A 17,886-nucleotide genomic window follows, 5' to 3' on the forward strand; every position below is an offset into this window, starting at 1 on the left:
GTTTTCATCTGGCTGGGTCATTGTTGGATTAGGCTCGCACCAGTAGGTATCATTATGAAGTGTATTTCTGTTGCAAAGCAACCTTTTTTGAACGCTGGGAAATCCGTTTACTGATCTTCGGTGTGGAGTAACAGACTGGTGTTGGACTCCGGCGCCTCCAAAGAGGGAGAAGAGAAAGACCGAGGTTCTCCTCCTACCCCAATTCCTCCTAGAATACTACGCTTTGAGGAAGGCACGCAAGGCAGACATCAGCTCCGATTTGAAGTGTAGAGTGGAGTGATTATACCATGCAGACACTTCGTATCTCAAGCTGGTTGGAAACGCACACATTACGTCCAAGCTACCACTACCACAACGAGTTGGGAATTTTTTATTCAACTTTATATACCCTCCACTGCTTCAGTCGATCGCTCATTGATGATCATCGTGATGCGCTCATCTGTTTTTAATACGCTTTTATTAGTTTGTGGTGTTGAAGAACGCACCTTTTTATGATGCGTAAGCCGGAACGCACGAGAGGTGGAAACAAGAATATAGTCTATGACACGGGACCTTTTTACCGCCGAAAATTTAAAATGTAAAAAATAATTATAATGTGTTTAATAACTAATGTAATATTATTATAATTACTTAAAATTGTTTATGCTGCTACAACAATAAAATTTATATTGTTTCAACTGTGGTGTTAATTACATAAAACACGACTTTACGGCGAAATAAAGAACGGACTATATATGAACTCCCTCAAGTTCATACGTATGTATGTTAGTATGTAACGGAATCTTTGAACATGATTTTGACCCCTTTCAAAAAGTCGGATTAACTCGAAATTTGGTATACTTATTAACGACCGATGACAATGCAATATTTAAAAGAATATTGAAATTCAACTAAAAAATGAAAAATAAATAAGAGTTTAAAAAAACGAACAAAATACGCTTTTATAGAAAATCCATCTAAAAAATAGAAAATAAATTTTAATAAATTTGAATTAAAAAGTGTAAGAAAAATGATTTTATTGTAAAAAAAGCGTGGGGTGCTTTTCAGGATATTATCAGAATAACCTTTCTACTCATATCTGTACATAAAATATTTATAACTACTGATACCATGCATTTTCTATTTTTTGGTTGGATTTTCTATAAAAGCTTATTTTGTTAGTTTTTTTAAACTATTATTTATTTTTTGTGATTTGTAGCCACTTATATCGGTCAGCGGCACAGCAAAGTGCGTGGCTCAGTCTCTTTTCCAGATGCACACTTGGTCACTCTATCTTTTTTAGCTCCGACCTCTGGATCATCTTCCATCCACTTTACCCATCACTATGAGTCTCTCAAAGTCGTCAGAGGGTTTTCTTGCTATATGACCAAGATATTGGAGCACTCTATATAGGCATACGATGGATAGCCTCTTGTCAATTGACCATAAATTCTATAAGCTTGATATACTATCTTATGACGTCATAGGTGTAGGTGATCCTGTGGCATCGCTTGTGATAGCTAAGCCGTGTTATACAGCATCCAACTTAAGCTTCGGATGGCACTTGTCTGATTTAGCTTAAGGAGTTCAACAGTAAAACAAATGAAGAAAACTCAAAAATGGTTTTATTAACATACACATTCAATCCACATTTCCCAAGCTGAAGAACCCGTACAATAAATATTTTAGCCTATTCTTAACAAAGAACAAAAAAACACCCTATATTTTTTTACAAACGCAGTAATCCCCCTATAACACGATAGATTGGTTCCGCGTTATAGAAAACGCGTTGTAAGTTTTCTCGCATAACACGCTTGTAATATGATCCCATATAACGCGTTATATACAAATATACTATTTTTTATATTTCAATATAAAAAAATACTATTTATTTATTAATTAGGCACGCAATATACATTACAAGCTAAAAAGAAAAGATACACAATAAAAAAACAACAACTAATAAATTTGGCTTATAACATTTACAATTCAAAGACTAGGAACACAAATGCAATAAATTAATTTAATTTTATAACAAGACAATTGACACAAATGTGCAAAGGTACGCGAAATTAATTATGAACTGCCCAAATCATTATAGGTAAATTTCACAGTACAGAAATACATATCGCCTTTTCGCATTAAAAGTGTACAATTTCAAACATTTGGTATCACCAGTATTTTTCTCATAAATATTGTCAAAAGAGCGTAGTTTAGTTTTAGTTTTTTTTTTAGTTTACCTATGTTTTGACTATTATTAACAAAATTAATACATAATTTTATCTTACTTTAAAAAGACAGATATGTAACTGGTAAAAAATTAAAAATAAATGTTGCAAATATGACATCACATGTTAAACCTTTAAAATTATATAGTTTTAATGCGTGAAGATGATATGTTTAACGTATGAAATCTCCGCGTTATATGGAAGAATACCCGTGCTATACGAGGGACTGAAATCGCGTAATATGAAAATGCGTTATAACAGTTCCGTGTATTAATGAGGATTACTACTGTATCATTAAACCCATGTACGTTACGAGAATGCGACCAGAATAAATAGTAAATAAAGAAATAACCAATGACTTTCAACTATGGTACATTCCTACTTCATTTTCAAGCTCAGCTTAAAAATGCAAATCAAAACTGACTCTTAACGCATTATGAGTTTTAAGAGATCTTTTTTGCGACAATTTTGGATAAACTTTTTAAAAAATTCGTTACGTAGAAAAAAACATATTAAAATGTCGACTATCATTGTATTGAACAAAAACAAAACCTTCGGGGTAAATGTAACTAAATACAGGGTGCATTTTTTTTAATGAATCAAATATATATTTTTTATATTATCAAAGACTGTGTTCACATCGAAAACCCTACAACACCCTGTATATGGTTAGATTTAGCGTATCGAAAAAAAAAACATTCAGCCATTAGAGGTTCATAGTATTTTCATCGCATTGTGCGCTTTGAACGGTATATTAGAAAATATGGCGACGAAATCACAGACCAGATTACAAGAGCCTCCAAATTGGTTCAACAGCAAAGCTACAGTATTTATCGTACATTTGAGTAGTTTTGTTTTAGTGACCTCTAAACAAAACTCAATTACCACATAAACGCAATTTCCCAGGTGACTTTAAATAAAAATATCACTTTTGTAAGCCTTTGGACGCGACGGTTGAGAACCACTGGACTAAATAATAGGATAATAGGATTCGATTCTACCATAAAGATTTTCATTCTACACTATATCTGCGAAAACAATGTCAATGGCGATTCCCGTCGCTGACAATGTCAATAACAAAAACTCATCGTGATCTGACAGACAATTCAAAATGTTGTTCTAATTTGTTCTCATAACAGCTGAGGGTTATTTGCGACTTGACCCCGGATCTGGTCATCAGGGGACCGCATCGGAAACTCTATCACACGCTCAGAAGGAATGTTCTGTCGTTAATTTTTTTTGTTTTCCAAAAACACAATTTCAAGCTACTTTTCGAGCTTTAAGTTTGCCCTAAAGAACGCAGTCAAGAAGACATAGGTTTTATAGGAGAATAGACGGTAGTTAGATTTTAGTTAAAACTTAGTATCGGAAACGTTGGAAATAAAGTCGAGATGTGAAAAGTTATTTGGTTTTAAGCGACATTTATACAAACAACTTCATAGGAGAGTCAGATAAAAGTTGAAAATTTTGGAAAAAATATTCAAAAACAAACAAAAAAGAATTGTTCAGCTATTTGAATGGAGTAAACTTAATTGAAGTCTTTGACGTGACAACGTCTTATGATTCGATGGAGCCGACTGCACGCACGAAAAAACATGACTCATTGAGGCGTTCCATTTAAGGCTTGAAGTGCAAGCGAGAGCGCGCAACGAGCGACAGAGAGGCACAATCGGTTTTCGTCAAGTATGAAGTTCAGTGAAAAGTGAATGTGATGTCAATTGTTTATAGCAACGATAATTGCGATAATTGAAAAATGAAACCATTCCATCAGTATTTTCTTATGACGTTGTCACGTTCAACTATCGTCAGTAAACCGACTTTACAGACAACCGATATATTTTTTTATTGTTTAGATGGGTGGACGTGCTCACAGCCCACGTGGTGTTAAGTGGTTACTGGAGCCCATGGACATCTACAACGTAAATTCCGCCACCTACCTTGAGATATAAGTTCTAAGGTCTCAGTATAGTTACAACGGTTAGTTACAAAGATAAATGTCGCGTGTTAAGCGAAATGTCGCTAAGAATAACCTTTCACTTCTCGATATAATAAAGGCAAGATTAAACTATAAAAGTAGTTTTAATTGTGAAACAAAAAAGTATTCATTTATAATATACACTAGGTGTTCTATTTGTCACATAATTTTGTAGGCAGCGAACCTCGACATTGTTGGAGTCTGTGGGCTACAGCAACCGCTCTGACTACAATGCCAATTATAACAATAACAATCTAGAAATTAATCTACAAATTAATTTTATTAAATAAATCATCCATTTATTTTGAAAGCTTTTTATATAAATTATATTAAAATTCGAATATTCATTCACATCAGCACACAACGCGTCACACGACAATATGTGAGTGGTCGTTGTGTGTCTGTGATTTGTTCGAAGTGTTTTTGGCCCCAAGTGACGTCACGCGCGATCGGACCGCGCTCAGGCGTGCCCACCAGCCCGCAATGAACGGAAAACAATATTTATTTACTTAATCAAGCATAAATAGTTATCGCTCACTTGTGAGCTTGTACTTTAATAACCCGCAATGAAATACGTACGCGACTGACTTTAGCTTGCATTGCATTGCGTGCTAAATTTAATTTCCTAATACCCCCCGTCTCTGTTCGTGTCTTAATTTTCGAGAACAGTTCCCATAAATGCTCTTATATACAATATATAAATTTTAATTATATGTATATATTTATTGTTCTATATCCAAAGCGGATATTTTCCTGACGAACTCCGACCTCTGCGACGGCGTCAGTTCCTGTGAACAAATGTTAGTGTTATTTATTGCGGGCACGTATCGGCATCTCTTTCACACTTTAACAGACGTGACGTTATACTACGGCCTTCATTCCATTGCGTTATAGCTACCCCCCCCCTCCCCGCGCCGCACTAGTCTGCCTGTCTGCTGACGGCATAAGTAAACGCCGGTATTTTATTTATGCCATGTTCGAGACGGCAGACCGCGTGACTTGGAGGCGGGCGGCTGTGCGCACCTCAATGTATGAGGTCTGGTAGTCGTACAAGAGAAGTATTATCTCATTCTCTTGTCGATCTAAATTCTATCTATGTAATAATAGTAATAATAAAATCATTTATCGCCTTTCACACAAACTTAAATTATTGCAAGTTGAGAAATAAAAAAAAAAAACACGTGTGGCACTCGGAGACTGCCGCGGTAAAGCTATTGCATAGCATTTTTTATCCACTTAATATGCAATTATGATTAGACAATAATAATTTAATATTAAAACAATAATAAAATAAGACCATGCTATATTTATAAACATTATCAAAAGAATAACATTAACTGTCCCCTTCACACTCATAATCTAGACCGCGCGAGAGAGAGATGGGCAGACTTTTCATGATGCGCATGCAGTGCGACGTGACGCCGCGCGCTTATTCACAAACACTACACAAGAGCAACGTGTGAATGTGTTGAACGCGAGCTACACGATAGGCGGAGTGGGCGTGTTAGGTTTTATTTTCGTTACGGAATTTCTTGATTCGGTCGCCGCGCTCAAAGCCCGCGATAACAGCTATGCAATAGCTTAAAAAAAAATAAAAAAGGCAAAAGGGGATGGCTCAGCTAACGTGTTCTAAATAGATGCATCGGACAGCACTGATTTTCAGTCAGCCCCGTATGCCTATGTCTCTTTTTACTACAATTTTCTCTTGAAGAATATATGAGATAATGAAACCCTCACCGCGACTAGAGCGTTGGCGGCCTGCAGTATGGCGTCCTGCCTGATGGCTCGGAGGTTCTTCTCCAGCACGGAGTCGACGTCGCCGGCCTGCTCCTCCAGCCACCGGCACACGGCCTCGTTGTCGTGCTCCCACTGGTGGGACTGGAAATAGGCAAACATTGACCATACAGGAACCTGAACGTGATGGAGTGCACGCGAAAATCTAGTTCTTCCTTCATTAGCAGTTGAAATGGTATCTTGAGGTGAATTACCAGTGGTAGGACCTCTGGTGAGTTCGCACGGGTAGGTACCACCACCGTCCTGCCTATTCCTGCCGTGAAGTAGTAATGCGTTTCGGTTTGAAGGGCGGAGCAGCCGTTGTAATTATACTGAGACCTTAGAAATTATATCTCAAGGCGCATTTACGTCGTAGATGTCCATGGACTCCAGTAATCCCTTAACACCAGGTGGGCTGTGAGCTCGTCCACCCATCTAAGCGATAAAAATATGAGTTGTTCACCTGTAACTCCCCCCGGTCCTCGGCGAACCACCTCCGCAGCGTGGGCGCGGCGAGCCCCTGGTGCTGCGGCGCGGGCGGCGCGTGCTGTCCGGCCGCCTGCACGCGCCGCTCCTGCTCGCCCTGCAGCAGCAGCCGCCGCAGCCGCCAGTACAGCAGCCGCCGGGACTCGCGCCACGGGATTATGTCCTGGACACATTATTACACGGTTAACTGTAGGTCGCGCGACGACAGGGGTGTGAGGGGGGGGGATCACCGAAATGTGACAAGGACGGGGGAGGAGGGGTTCAAAAGTCCTAAAATTCGTGTGACGTAATTTATGGACCTCATAACGCACATGACATTAGACACTGACGACTAAATAAAAAAATAAAAAAATAAAAAATAAAAAAATAAATAAAACAATTGAACTTTTAGAATTTTATATTGTACCTATATCTAATTATATTGTAATTAACTAGTAAAATAAACAAAAAACAAATTAAGTATATGAAATTACTCTGACATATCCTCTGAATCATTTAATTCTGAACTCTCTGAACTTGATTCAGAATCATCTTATAAGTTTATAATGATTTTGTTCATCATAGTATCAAATCTCATATCAGTAATGACAGCAAGCGCCCCCGCCGCTCACATACCTAAGGCGCGGCCAACTAGTTCCCCGCGCACAATACATCATCATCACTAGCATTCTCCTGCCCTTCTCCCAGTCACCTGGGGTTGGCGCAACATATTTTCTCCTTCCATACTCCTCTACCATATACCATTTCTTCGCTCACTCCCATCTTACATATCTCTCACGCAATCCATCCATTTCTTCTTCGGTCTACCTCTTCCTCTAAAGCCTTCCACATTCATAGTTAAAACTCTGTTACGAACCTCATTTTCATTTCGTCTCATCACATGTCCATACCATCCCAGACGCGCACTTCTCAGCTTCTCTGTCGCAGTTGCCACTTTCAGACTTCCCCTAACATATTCATTCCGTATTCTGTCCATTCTCGTTACTCCACACATCCATCGCAACATTCGCATCTCTGCTGCATGCAATCGCCTTTCATCCTGAATACCTTTAAATAGTTTCAGTAGTGAGCATATTCCAAGCACTAAGATAGTCCCACACGGGTATGAATCTATTTTCCCTCTACCTCTTCACTGGTAGCCTAAGAGGCTATTCCGGCTAGATGATCTCCCGGTCTCAACCTGACAGAATTTGCTAACACTGCCCCTAGCAAGAGCAGTGCTTCGCAGAATCTACCACCGGATCGGAATCGCCACAAAGAGAAGATCTCTTGAGGAACTCAGTAGGCTGGTGTGCATAATGACGCACAAAACTTACCGAGATGCAGCCCTTCTCCAGCATCCTCTCGGCGGTGTCGTGCAGCTCTGCGAACTGTACAGCTATCTGCGGAACAACACATGTCATTGTCAGTGTCCGGCCGTTCGGCAGGGTGGCTTCGTGCCTGCCCCAGATGTGTTTCCTTACCTCGTGGTAGATGGGACCGAGTTCTTTCTCGCGAGCCTTTACAGCCTTCTCGGCTGACAGCAGTTCGGTCTCAAGCTCCCGGACTCGACCTTCGGCTGTGCGGAGAAAAAAATACAAGAGTTAAATGCGAAGTACCGGGTTGGAATCCTGCTAGTACACATTGTTCTAATTAAATGTAAAAACTTTCAAATTAGCGTAACTACTAGTGCGTGTTTTGGGCACACGTGATATAAATATCGAGATATAAAAGTCTATGTGTGAACATTTCCTATCGATACAGATACGTCAAAAATTCAAAAGTATTTGGTTGCATCCCTACCCCACATAAGTACCCAATATGTTGGGTGGCCCCCCTACCCCGCACAAGTACTCAATATGTTGGGTGGTCCCCCTACTCCGTACAAGTACCCAATATGTTGGTTGCCCCCTAACCCGCATAAGTATACAATATGTTGGGTGGCCCCCCTACCCCACATAAGTACCCAATATGTTGGGTGGCTCCCTTCCCCGCATAAATACTCAATATGTTGGGTGGTCCCCCTACCCCGTACAAGTACTCACCAGCTTTTCCAATGTCGGTTTTAACCAGGACGTCATCAATGGAGCCGCGCCTGTCGAAGTTCTTTGAGATTTCTTTGATTTGCTCCTTCAGTTCTGTAAAGCACCCAGACGAGGTCAGCGTGAGGAATTAGTAATCTTATAAGTTACAGCTCTTTTTGTGCGTATTCTTGGTAAATATTAAGAATAAAGCGTTATCTTCGGGTGATGTCCACAGACCGTCCTGATGAAGCAATATAAATAACGAACATAAGTTCAAAAATAATTTATTAATAAGGAATCCACGACATTTCTTCCATTTTATATTATAGAAAAAAAATGTCAGTATAATCTTGTGACATTTCCTAACGAATATTGACTTAGGATATTACAATCGCCTTAGGGTATTATTATAAATCCTATGCTATCCTTGAGAACGTCAGAGCTGTTTTTATCGCCATTATAGACTGAAGCAGGCGTCTCACTCGATAATAAGCAATCACCATCGCCCACGGACATCAACAATGCCAAGGGCGCCGTGAAGCCGCTTCCTACCATAGAGAGCAGATACTAGGCACTTCAGTCCCGTCAAACAGTTCACCGTATGCTCCCCCCGTACCTGATATCCTGGCTGTTTGCCTGAGGAGTTGAGGGTCTAGCCGGTGCATGGTCTTGAGTATGTCCCGCTGCTTGAATTTAACTTCGACTATGCCCTCCGCTTCTAAAACACCGCCTCTGTAATGAGAAAGGTAATTAATAGATTCATAATGATTAATAGATTCATACTGGTGGTAGGACCTCTTGTGAGTCCGCGCGGGTAGGTACCACCGCCCTGCCTATTCTTTCTGCCGTGAAGCAGTAATGTGTTTCGGTTTGAAGGGTGGGGCAGCCGTTGTATTTGTAAAAGTGAGACCTTAGAACTCATGTCTCAAGGTGGGTGGCGGCGTTTACGTTGTAGATGTCTACGGGCTCCGGTGACCACTTAACATCAGGTTGGCAGTGAGCTCGTCCACGCATCTAAGCAATCTATACTAATATTATAAAGCTCAAGAGTTTGTTTGTTTGAACGCGCTAATCTCAGCAGCTACTGGTCCGTTTGAAAAAATCTTTCAGTGTCAGGATAGCTCATTTATTGAGGAAGGCTATATAACATCACGCTAAGACCAATACAGGCAGAGCACTAATAAATAATGTTTCAAAATCGGGTTTTTCCCTTTTGAGAGCATCCGCTGCGTGCGCTGCGGAAACGGTTAAATTTTCGCTAAAATAAAATAAAATGACAAAATTGTTCCCCTTTAAAAGATCTAAAAAAAGTCGGCGACAGCATATGTCTATATGTTAAGGTTGGCTCTTTATAACGTTTTTTATGCTAACCAAATTTGTTCTAAAATAAAGCATTATTTGTGAATGTGTTTTTATAAAGATGATATTCTACGTAAATGAAGAGGCGGGTAAAATTTAGCGTTATGCCAAACTAACTATTCCACGTGAACGAAGTCGCGGGCAAAAGCTAGTCTATACAAATATTATAAAGAGGAAAGATTAGTTTGTTTGTTTGTTTCGAATAGGCTCCGAAACTACTGGACCGATTTGAAAAATTCTTTTTCCATTAGAAGCCGACATTGTCCCTGATGAACATAGGCTACTTTTTTTTTTTTTTTTTGGTTTCATGTGTGTTTTAATGTTTCTGAAGCGAAGCGAGGGCGGGTCGCTAGTAAATATATAAAGTTAACTGAATTATATGAGCGGAACGATTTGTATCGGTAGATGGCAGCACCTGGCTTCGGGGTCGGCGTACATCTCCATGCGCGCGCTGTTGACGCTGGGGTCCACCACCGCCCACGCACCCCCCCGCAGCTCGGCCCCCGGGGGGACGTACACCAGCACCGGCCCCCCCGGCCCCCGCAGCGCCCGCACGATCTCCGCGCCGAACTTCAGGATCTGCTCGTACATGTCTGCGGGCGACGCACTCTCTTATGAACACACTTGTCGAAATAGGACACAACTATAATTACTAGTGGTTCCCCAGTAGTCGAAATTCGATCATAATGATTCTATTATCACAAATTTCGCTAAGACTTGAGATTATAGATAAATAATATTAAAAGACAAACAATATTGATCTATTCTCAATTTGACCACAGACTTTTATAATTAACAAAAGAGTATAATTATGTCAAATACACGGTAGTATGTGTAGTTTTTTTTTATAGATTTAATGTATTTATTATGCTTAATTAAAAAAAAATGCATTCTGCACCCCTTATCTATAATCTCTTAAAGTATTAGAATTTTACTTCAATAATAGTTGTATTCGGCCTAACATTAACTTCTATGTCAATTTCCTACCGACCTTTCTGTCCGCCGCTGAAGCCACGCCAATTGGCGAATATGATGATGGGCAAATTCTCCCTGGAGAAGTCGTTAATCGCCTGCGCCGTCTTGTATGCGGAATCCGGGAACCAGACCTGGTGAGAAACAGTCGAATGTGAACCTTAATATCAAAGGAATCCAAAATATCAGTCCTTCCGTCAGGCATATATTCTGTGGTCCCCGCCCGCTACTAGCGCCATCTATATACGTGTCTCGAACAGACAGGAAGTCAAACTCCTGGAGGCAGCACTATGGAGCCGCGGGGCAGGGGTTGGGCATGTTTACCATTGAGCGATACATTAAGTACCCTATATATGTATTAAAATCTCCAAATTTGTTGTCACGGGGGGCACACTGTCGCAACGGAAGGGTTCTGCCTACCTGTCCGGCTTGCTGCAGGGTCTTGGCTTCAGAGTCCAGGTTGGCAGGGTCGGCGGGCAACGTCAGCTCCACCGTTCTGGTTTCCACGGCGATCACTCCAACCGGGATGCCACCCAGGCGAGCTCGACCTGAAATATCGATATCGATAAATACTTTCGTCAAATCTAAGCTCATTGATAATTCTTATGTCAACATCGAATAAATCAATTTAATTCAATATGCTTCATATTTAGATTAAACCGTAAAAGTAATTTGCATTTTTTTTTATATTTCATTTTTGTTTAATATTTAGCGTATAAAATTTAGGTTAGCGTGGTATGGACATGCGATACATAGAGAGGAGATGCATGTGACTAGGAGATGTGTGGAAATTGTAGTGCAAGGTAGAGGGGGAAGAGGTCAACCGAAGATGACATGGATGGTGTGAATGACGATATGAAAGAGAGCTGACGGCTGATAGAAGAGAATGGATGAGAAAACTTCGCTGTGCCGATACAACACGCTCGCTTTTTCTTTTATTGCTTAGATGAGTGGACGAGCTCACAGCCCACCTGGTGTTAAGTAGTTACTGGAGCCCAGTAGGAGACATCTACAACGCAAATGCGCCACCCATCTTGAGATATAAGTTCTAAGGTCTCAGTATAGTCACAACGGCTGCTCCACCCTTCAAACTGAAACGCATTACTGCTTCACTGCAGAAATAGGCAGGGTGGTGGTACCTACCCGTGCGGACTTACAAGACGTCTTACCACCAGTAATATTTTTCATTTTTGTTTAACATTGTTATTAAGGTGGACCGACCGGTGACGACAGTCTGCGCCCAGGGGCCCATGATCTCGTCGAAGCTGCCGTGGTCGAAGAACCCTGGCCTGGCGCCGTCCCCGTTGAGCATGAGGCGGGGGTCGTGCGGGCCCCGCGGCGGCACCCACAGCACGGGCCGCTCCACGGGGTCGGAGCAGCGCATTATCGGCACCATGCTCAGTTTGTCCTGGAAACGGCGAGCGCTTTTATGATTTTCTTTTTGAGCAGCTGGTATTTGATGAAACGTAATTGCCGAATCGTGACGCTCTTTCTCGCTTCCATGAGCTTTTCGGAGACGAATACTGATAAAACAACAAGCCAAAGGAGTTTTACCGCATCATCATCCCACCACCCCCGCTAAAAGGCAGAACTCTCTTCTTACTCAAATATTTTGAAATTATGTTTTTTAGTAAAAAAATTTTAATTTATTGCATCGATGGATTTACGAGCTCATGGTCCACTTGATGTTAAGTGGCTACCGGAGCCCATAGACATCTACAACGTGAATGCCGCCACCCACCTTAAGACATGAATTCCAAGGCTCTGTTACTGCTTCACGGCAGAAATAGGCAGGGCGGTGGTACCTATCCGTGCGGACTCACAAGAGGTCCTACTACCAATAACCATTATAAAATATAGATATTGTTTCATCCATACACAAACTTTTTATAACACAAATCCTCTCAAAAGTTTTATTATATGCTAATGTCATTAAAAGACTTAGCTACAGCTCGCGTGACCAAGCCGACTCCAAACCCACCTTGGGCACGAAAGCCAGCCAGTTGACCGCAGTCCGGACGGCGTCCAGGTCGGAGGGCGCCACCGCGTGGGAGACTCCGTTGTGGTGCATGATCTGGACTCCTCCCAGCTGGTTGTTGCTGGCGTACACCGCCCGCCCGAGGACCTTGTTCAGCGCGGCGTGACCGGTCAGGATTATATATGAACTCTCCACTTGTATCACTCTATGACCCAATCTGCAAGCAAATCCATATAAGTTAAGTAAATGCTGGTAAAGGCTGCTGTGACACTTGATTCTTGGCTCAGACTCGTTTTCTGATAACTAGAATCATTAAAATATCCAATAAATTGGGCACATATTAGATATCCTTAAAACCAGGTTGAATTCACGAAAATATACTGGCGGTAAGTCCTCTTGTGAGTCCGCACGGGTAAGTACCACCGCCCCGCCTATTTCTGCCGTGAAGCTGTAATGCGTTTCGGTTTGAAGGGCGGGGCAGCCGTTATAACTATACTGAGACCTTAAAACTTATATCTCAAGGTGGGTGGCGGCATTTACATAGTATATGTATATGGGCTCCGGTAGCCACTTAATACCAGGTGTACTTAGGATACAAGTTTCAGCTTCAACTTGGTTTCCTTGTTGCGTCGCAAAGCGGTCAAAGTAGCAATTGCTTTGCACTTCATTTGCCTCGTCTTTCGAGCCGAACCCATAGCTGTTTCGCAGCAAAAACTGGCAGGACGGTCCTGGTGATCAGGGGTCCCCAGGGGGTATCAGTCCTGTGACCCCACCAGTCGTTGAACACAGTTGTGTGTGTAGTTGATTGTTCAATCTTCACGGTAATGATTGCCCTAAGCACGTCGTTTCGGATCCTCCTGGTCCATTAAGGTGCTTTTAGGTACCTCAAGCACCGGTCAACGTCCGGGCTTGACGAGTAAATCAACCCACAGACACAGCCCACTGAGTTTCTCGCCGGATCTTCTCAGTGGATCGCGTTTCCAATCCAGTGGTAGATTCAGCGAAGCACTGCTCTTGCTAGGGCTACTGTTAGCAACACTCCCGGTTTGAGCGCCGAGAGCTCACCTACACGCTAGGGTAACGCTGATATAGCCTCATAGGCGAGGTGGTGGTGCCTACCCGTGCGGACTCACAGGAGGTTCTACCACCAGTAATTATGCAAATTATAATTTTGCGGGTTTGATTTTTATTACACGATGTTATTCCTTCACCGTGGAAGTCAATCGTGAACATTGTTTAAGTACGTATTTCATTAGAAAACTTGGTACTCGCCTGCGGGATTCGAATGCCGGTGCATCGCTCCATACGAATGCACCGGGCCTCTTATCCTTTAGGCCACGACGATATTCAAATATGATATGACATGGCGTATGAGCCTCTAAGGAGCTAGAGGCAGTACCTCACAACGTAGGACCCGATGCCGATGGCCCGGCACGTGACGATGGATATGGTGACGATGTCCTCGTAGGCCTGCGCGGTCTCGCCGGCGATGAGCCCCGCGTCCCGGAGACACTCCACTCCCAGCCCGTCCTCCTTGCCTGGACGAAACAAACACCAGCTTTAAGAATGCCCTTACAAATATATTCCGTTTTAAATTTTTTATTTGGACAATATATTTTTTTCTCTAACTTTGAGACTATCGTGTTACTATTTTAATTTATGGATGTTTTCGATTTTAACGTATTTGTTATTAAGCTATTTCATAGCTTTTATCGCGAGCTTTGAATGGAAATATTTACGCTTTTTTTTTCATCGTTTTTTTCGCTGTTTTTAATTTTAAGAGGATAAGTACTAAATTATTATTTTTCGACGTTTGCTTCATCAGTCTATCTGATGTCTATGAGGGCACGCTTCGACAATAAGATTACAATGAGAGCGGAGACTCCGTACCGATAATATCCGTGATCTTGTATCTGGCCTCCCCCTCGTCTTCGATGAGCTCCGCCTTGACCGCCCCGAGCGGCGCCAGCCGGGCGTAGGCCGGGGGGCTGAGGTACAGGTACCGGAAGCCGCGCTCCGGGCGCTCCGCCTCCAGCCACGCCGCGCTGAACTCCGCCTTCACCTCCTCGGCGACTCCGATGCGGGCCCCGGAGTTCACGCTCACGTAAATCTGATGACAAATAACCGCACCGGCTCGATACACTTAACTGTAAAATTAAGGGATAATCACCTCCCCCCCCCCCCCTAGGTGTTTCCCTCAGAATAAACTGATTCCCAATACTGTTTGTACCAAGTCAACGTGATTTGATCTAGTGAAGTCACGCTCCAGAAGTAACGGTATCATCACCTTCCACGCATAAAATCCATTATTATACTGTAAATAACAATATCCTCTTCGCAAAATTTTAATCCGTCTTTTGATTGATTGTAATCGTTAATTTGGTTCTTTTTATTTATTTATTTAAATGAAACACTTAACTATAATATAATTTAGATTATTAACATACAGAAATTTAATAATCTTTAGCTTTTATAATAGTTTCATGAAAAACAATCACATATTGAAGCGTGGCTATTTATTTGGTTCAAACGACATTTTTATAATATTACAAACGAAACCAATTAAAGTTTAAAAATTTTGAAAAGAATCATAACAAAAGCTTCTTCAGCTATTTGAATGGAGGAAACTTAATTCAAGTTCAATTAAAAACACCGTAGTGTTGATGCTGATACCAAATAAAACGCCCCTTTAATTAGTAAAATAAATGTTGCATTAAGCGAATACGATATGAAAGTCGAAATTCAACTCACCCTCGGTATCTTGAGTTCTCTCGCGTACTGCGACGCCTTGTAGTACACCCAGTCCTCCTGGGGCCCGAACGAACCCATGTAGTGCGTGAGGTCGTTCGCGATGAGAATGATGTCCCGACCCTCGGGGCACTCGGGCGTGAACAGCGTCAGGCGCCAAGCTACCATCCCGACCTGCGCGACAAGGGGGAGCCGCTGCATCATCATCAGTACACGAGGAGTGCAACCGTCCGCATCCGGTAGCCGGCTTTCATTGGCACCATATTATGCAAACGAATACGGCCAAACCAATGATGGGTGGTCCTTTTACGTAGTTACCGGAGCAAATAGACATCTAGAACATAAATGCCGCCACCTACCTCGAGATATGACCTCTAAGATCTCAGTATAGTTACAACGGCTGCCCCGCCCTTCAAACCGAAACGCATTACTGCTTCACGGCAGAAATAGGCAGGGTGGTGGTACCTACCCGTGCGGACTCACAAGACGTCCTACCACCATCTCCTGTTTATACAGACAGTGGTTGACCACCAAATCTCAGTCAGTAGCGGCATTCACGTCATCTTGTTATGTCATCGTTTCCATAGACACCTATGGAGTCAACAGTAGGTCCCGAGTTGGTTCGGTCACAAGTCAATGACCTCTAACAATAATGTCGACCATCATTGCTTGGTGACGCCATCACACCGGAGCCAGATTTATAAAAGCACTAGCTGTACCACTCCGCTTCGCTAGGCATTTAAACGTTATTATTTCTCACCCCCACAAAGATTCTCATCATTAACACCCCCGCAACTGGTGTAGGGAGTCCAACACTCATGTAAATATTAGCCTATCCATTAAGTACATGTATTTTCTACATGGATGCCAAGTTTCAAGTCAATCGGATGCATGGTTCAGTAGTTATAACGGAACGTCCATAAAAACCACTGTAGATTTATATATTAGTATAGATAAGCAGATGGGCGCTCACGTTGTTCTGTCCGGGGAGGCGCGTGACCTCCACGACCCGTCGCTCGCCGTCGGGCTCCACCACCAGCTCCACGAACGACATCACGGTGTCCGGCAGCGGACCTGGACACGAAACCATAGATAATACACATAAACTAGTTATACGAAACTATTAAAAAAAAATACAATTCCGAACTTGTGTCAGATTTAGTTACGGCCGTTTGCGACACGACCTTTTAGCCTACCTTAAAATATTCTAGATAATCACTGATTACACTATTATTTATGTTAATAATAGATTAACTAGTGTAATTGTTTAATGTTTATTGTGAATAGAATTATTTCCTTACATTATAAGTTAGATTAGTTTTCCTTCCGATGTTGTTTTGTGCTATAGCTGTAAGGAACATTGTGTACTTTGAACATTTATCTTATTTAGTCGTGCGCACATGGCTTATGTTACAAGCCTGATTTTTACTTAATGTTCTTTATTGTTTATCTTTTTTTAGCTTGTAACGTGTATTGTGTGCCTAATAAATAAATAAAATAAATTCGATCGATTCAGTTGTACACAAAATTTCTTCTATTATTAACATAAGTGTATCGAGAATTTAATGGACGTCTTAAATTGACTCGTGGCAAATCCCCCGCTACCTCACTTATGGAGCTACGAATATAATCAACAGAGCCATCATTGTTATCTGCTTACATACAGAAGAGGCTATATTGGTAAAATAAAACAATTCAGACGACATTGCTTATACAAGCCAGTAGAGATGGATACCACCACTCTGCTAATTGCTGGCGTGAACAAATCATGTCTTCCGATTTGAGGAGATTTATACTTTTCTAGAGTATGCTTTTTTTATTGCTTAGATGGGTGAACGAGCTCACAGCCCACCTGGTGTTAAGTGGTTACTGGAGCCCATAGACATCTACAACGTAAATGCCGCAACCCATAAGTTCTAAGGTCTCAATATAGTTACAACAGCTGTGCTGCCCCACCCTTCAAGCTGAAGCGCATTACTGCTTCACGGCAAAAATAGGCAGGGTGATGGTACCTACTCGCGCAGACTCACAAGACGTCCTACCACCAGTAATAATTGAGTTTGGTGGTGGTATTTGCATTATCTATGGACTTTAACGAGTACAGTGTGCTTCCCTACGTTTGCCGCTAGGGGCGCTGTTCCAACTCCATACAAATTGGAGTAAACGTATACGCGATCGAGAACGTTAAAAAACTCGCACTGAGCACACTGAAGTCCGGACGGAGCAGTAGAAATGTAAGCTAACCATCGACGGTGCCGTCTTCGATGCAATCTCTCCACCTCTTCTCCACAACCTGACGGAACATATCCGGAATGTCGTAAACGTATGTAGTTCCTTGCGATGTTGCCTGTTCAAAAAAAAAACAATGTATTGCCATTTAAATAT

At 41.9% G+C, this 17,886-nt stretch overlaps 1 protein-coding gene across 4 annotated transcripts in view; it reads right to left on the reverse strand.

Moving 5' to 3' along the window:
* Positions 1-1,587: 1,587 nt before the first annotated feature.
* Positions 1,588-17,886, reverse strand: part of LOC101738903 (acetyl-CoA carboxylase) — a 113,290-nt gene continuing 96,991 nt past the window's right edge. For all 4 annotated transcript variants that reach the window (XM_012694320.4, XM_021351021.3, XM_004930701.5 and 1 more), the window contains 17 exons: positions 17,746-17,848; positions 16,475-16,575; positions 15,505-15,675; positions 14,644-14,863; positions 14,153-14,291; positions 12,757-12,970; positions 11,997-12,183; positions 11,196-11,323; positions 10,795-10,909; positions 10,219-10,396; positions 9,061-9,176; positions 8,466-8,558; positions 7,905-7,999; positions 7,758-7,823; positions 6,419-6,604; positions 5,920-6,060; positions 1,588-4,970 (listed from right to left, as the gene is read on the reverse strand). In XM_012694320.4, coding sequence (XP_012549774.2) covers positions 4,905-4,970; positions 5,920-6,060; positions 6,419-6,604; positions 7,758-7,823; positions 7,905-7,999; positions 8,466-8,558; positions 9,061-9,176; positions 10,219-10,396; positions 10,795-10,909; positions 11,196-11,323; positions 11,997-12,183; positions 12,757-12,970; positions 14,153-14,291; positions 14,644-14,863; positions 15,505-15,675; positions 16,475-16,575; positions 17,746-17,848 — 2,319 coding nt within the window. In that variant the 3' untranslated portion in view covers positions 1,588-4,904. The remainder of the gene's footprint in view (positions 4,971-5,919; positions 6,061-6,418; positions 6,605-7,757; positions 7,824-7,904; positions 8,000-8,465; positions 8,559-9,060; positions 9,177-10,218; positions 10,397-10,794; positions 10,910-11,195; positions 11,324-11,996; positions 12,184-12,756; positions 12,971-14,152; positions 14,292-14,643; positions 14,864-15,504; positions 15,676-16,474; positions 16,576-17,745; positions 17,849-17,886) is intronic.

Source organism: Bombyx mori, chromosome 23 (genome assembly GCF_030269925.1).
Source record: "Bombyx mori chromosome 23, ASM3026992v2".
In the NCBI taxonomy this organism is placed as follows: Eukaryota; Metazoa; Arthropoda; class Insecta; order Lepidoptera; family Bombycidae; genus Bombyx; species Bombyx mori.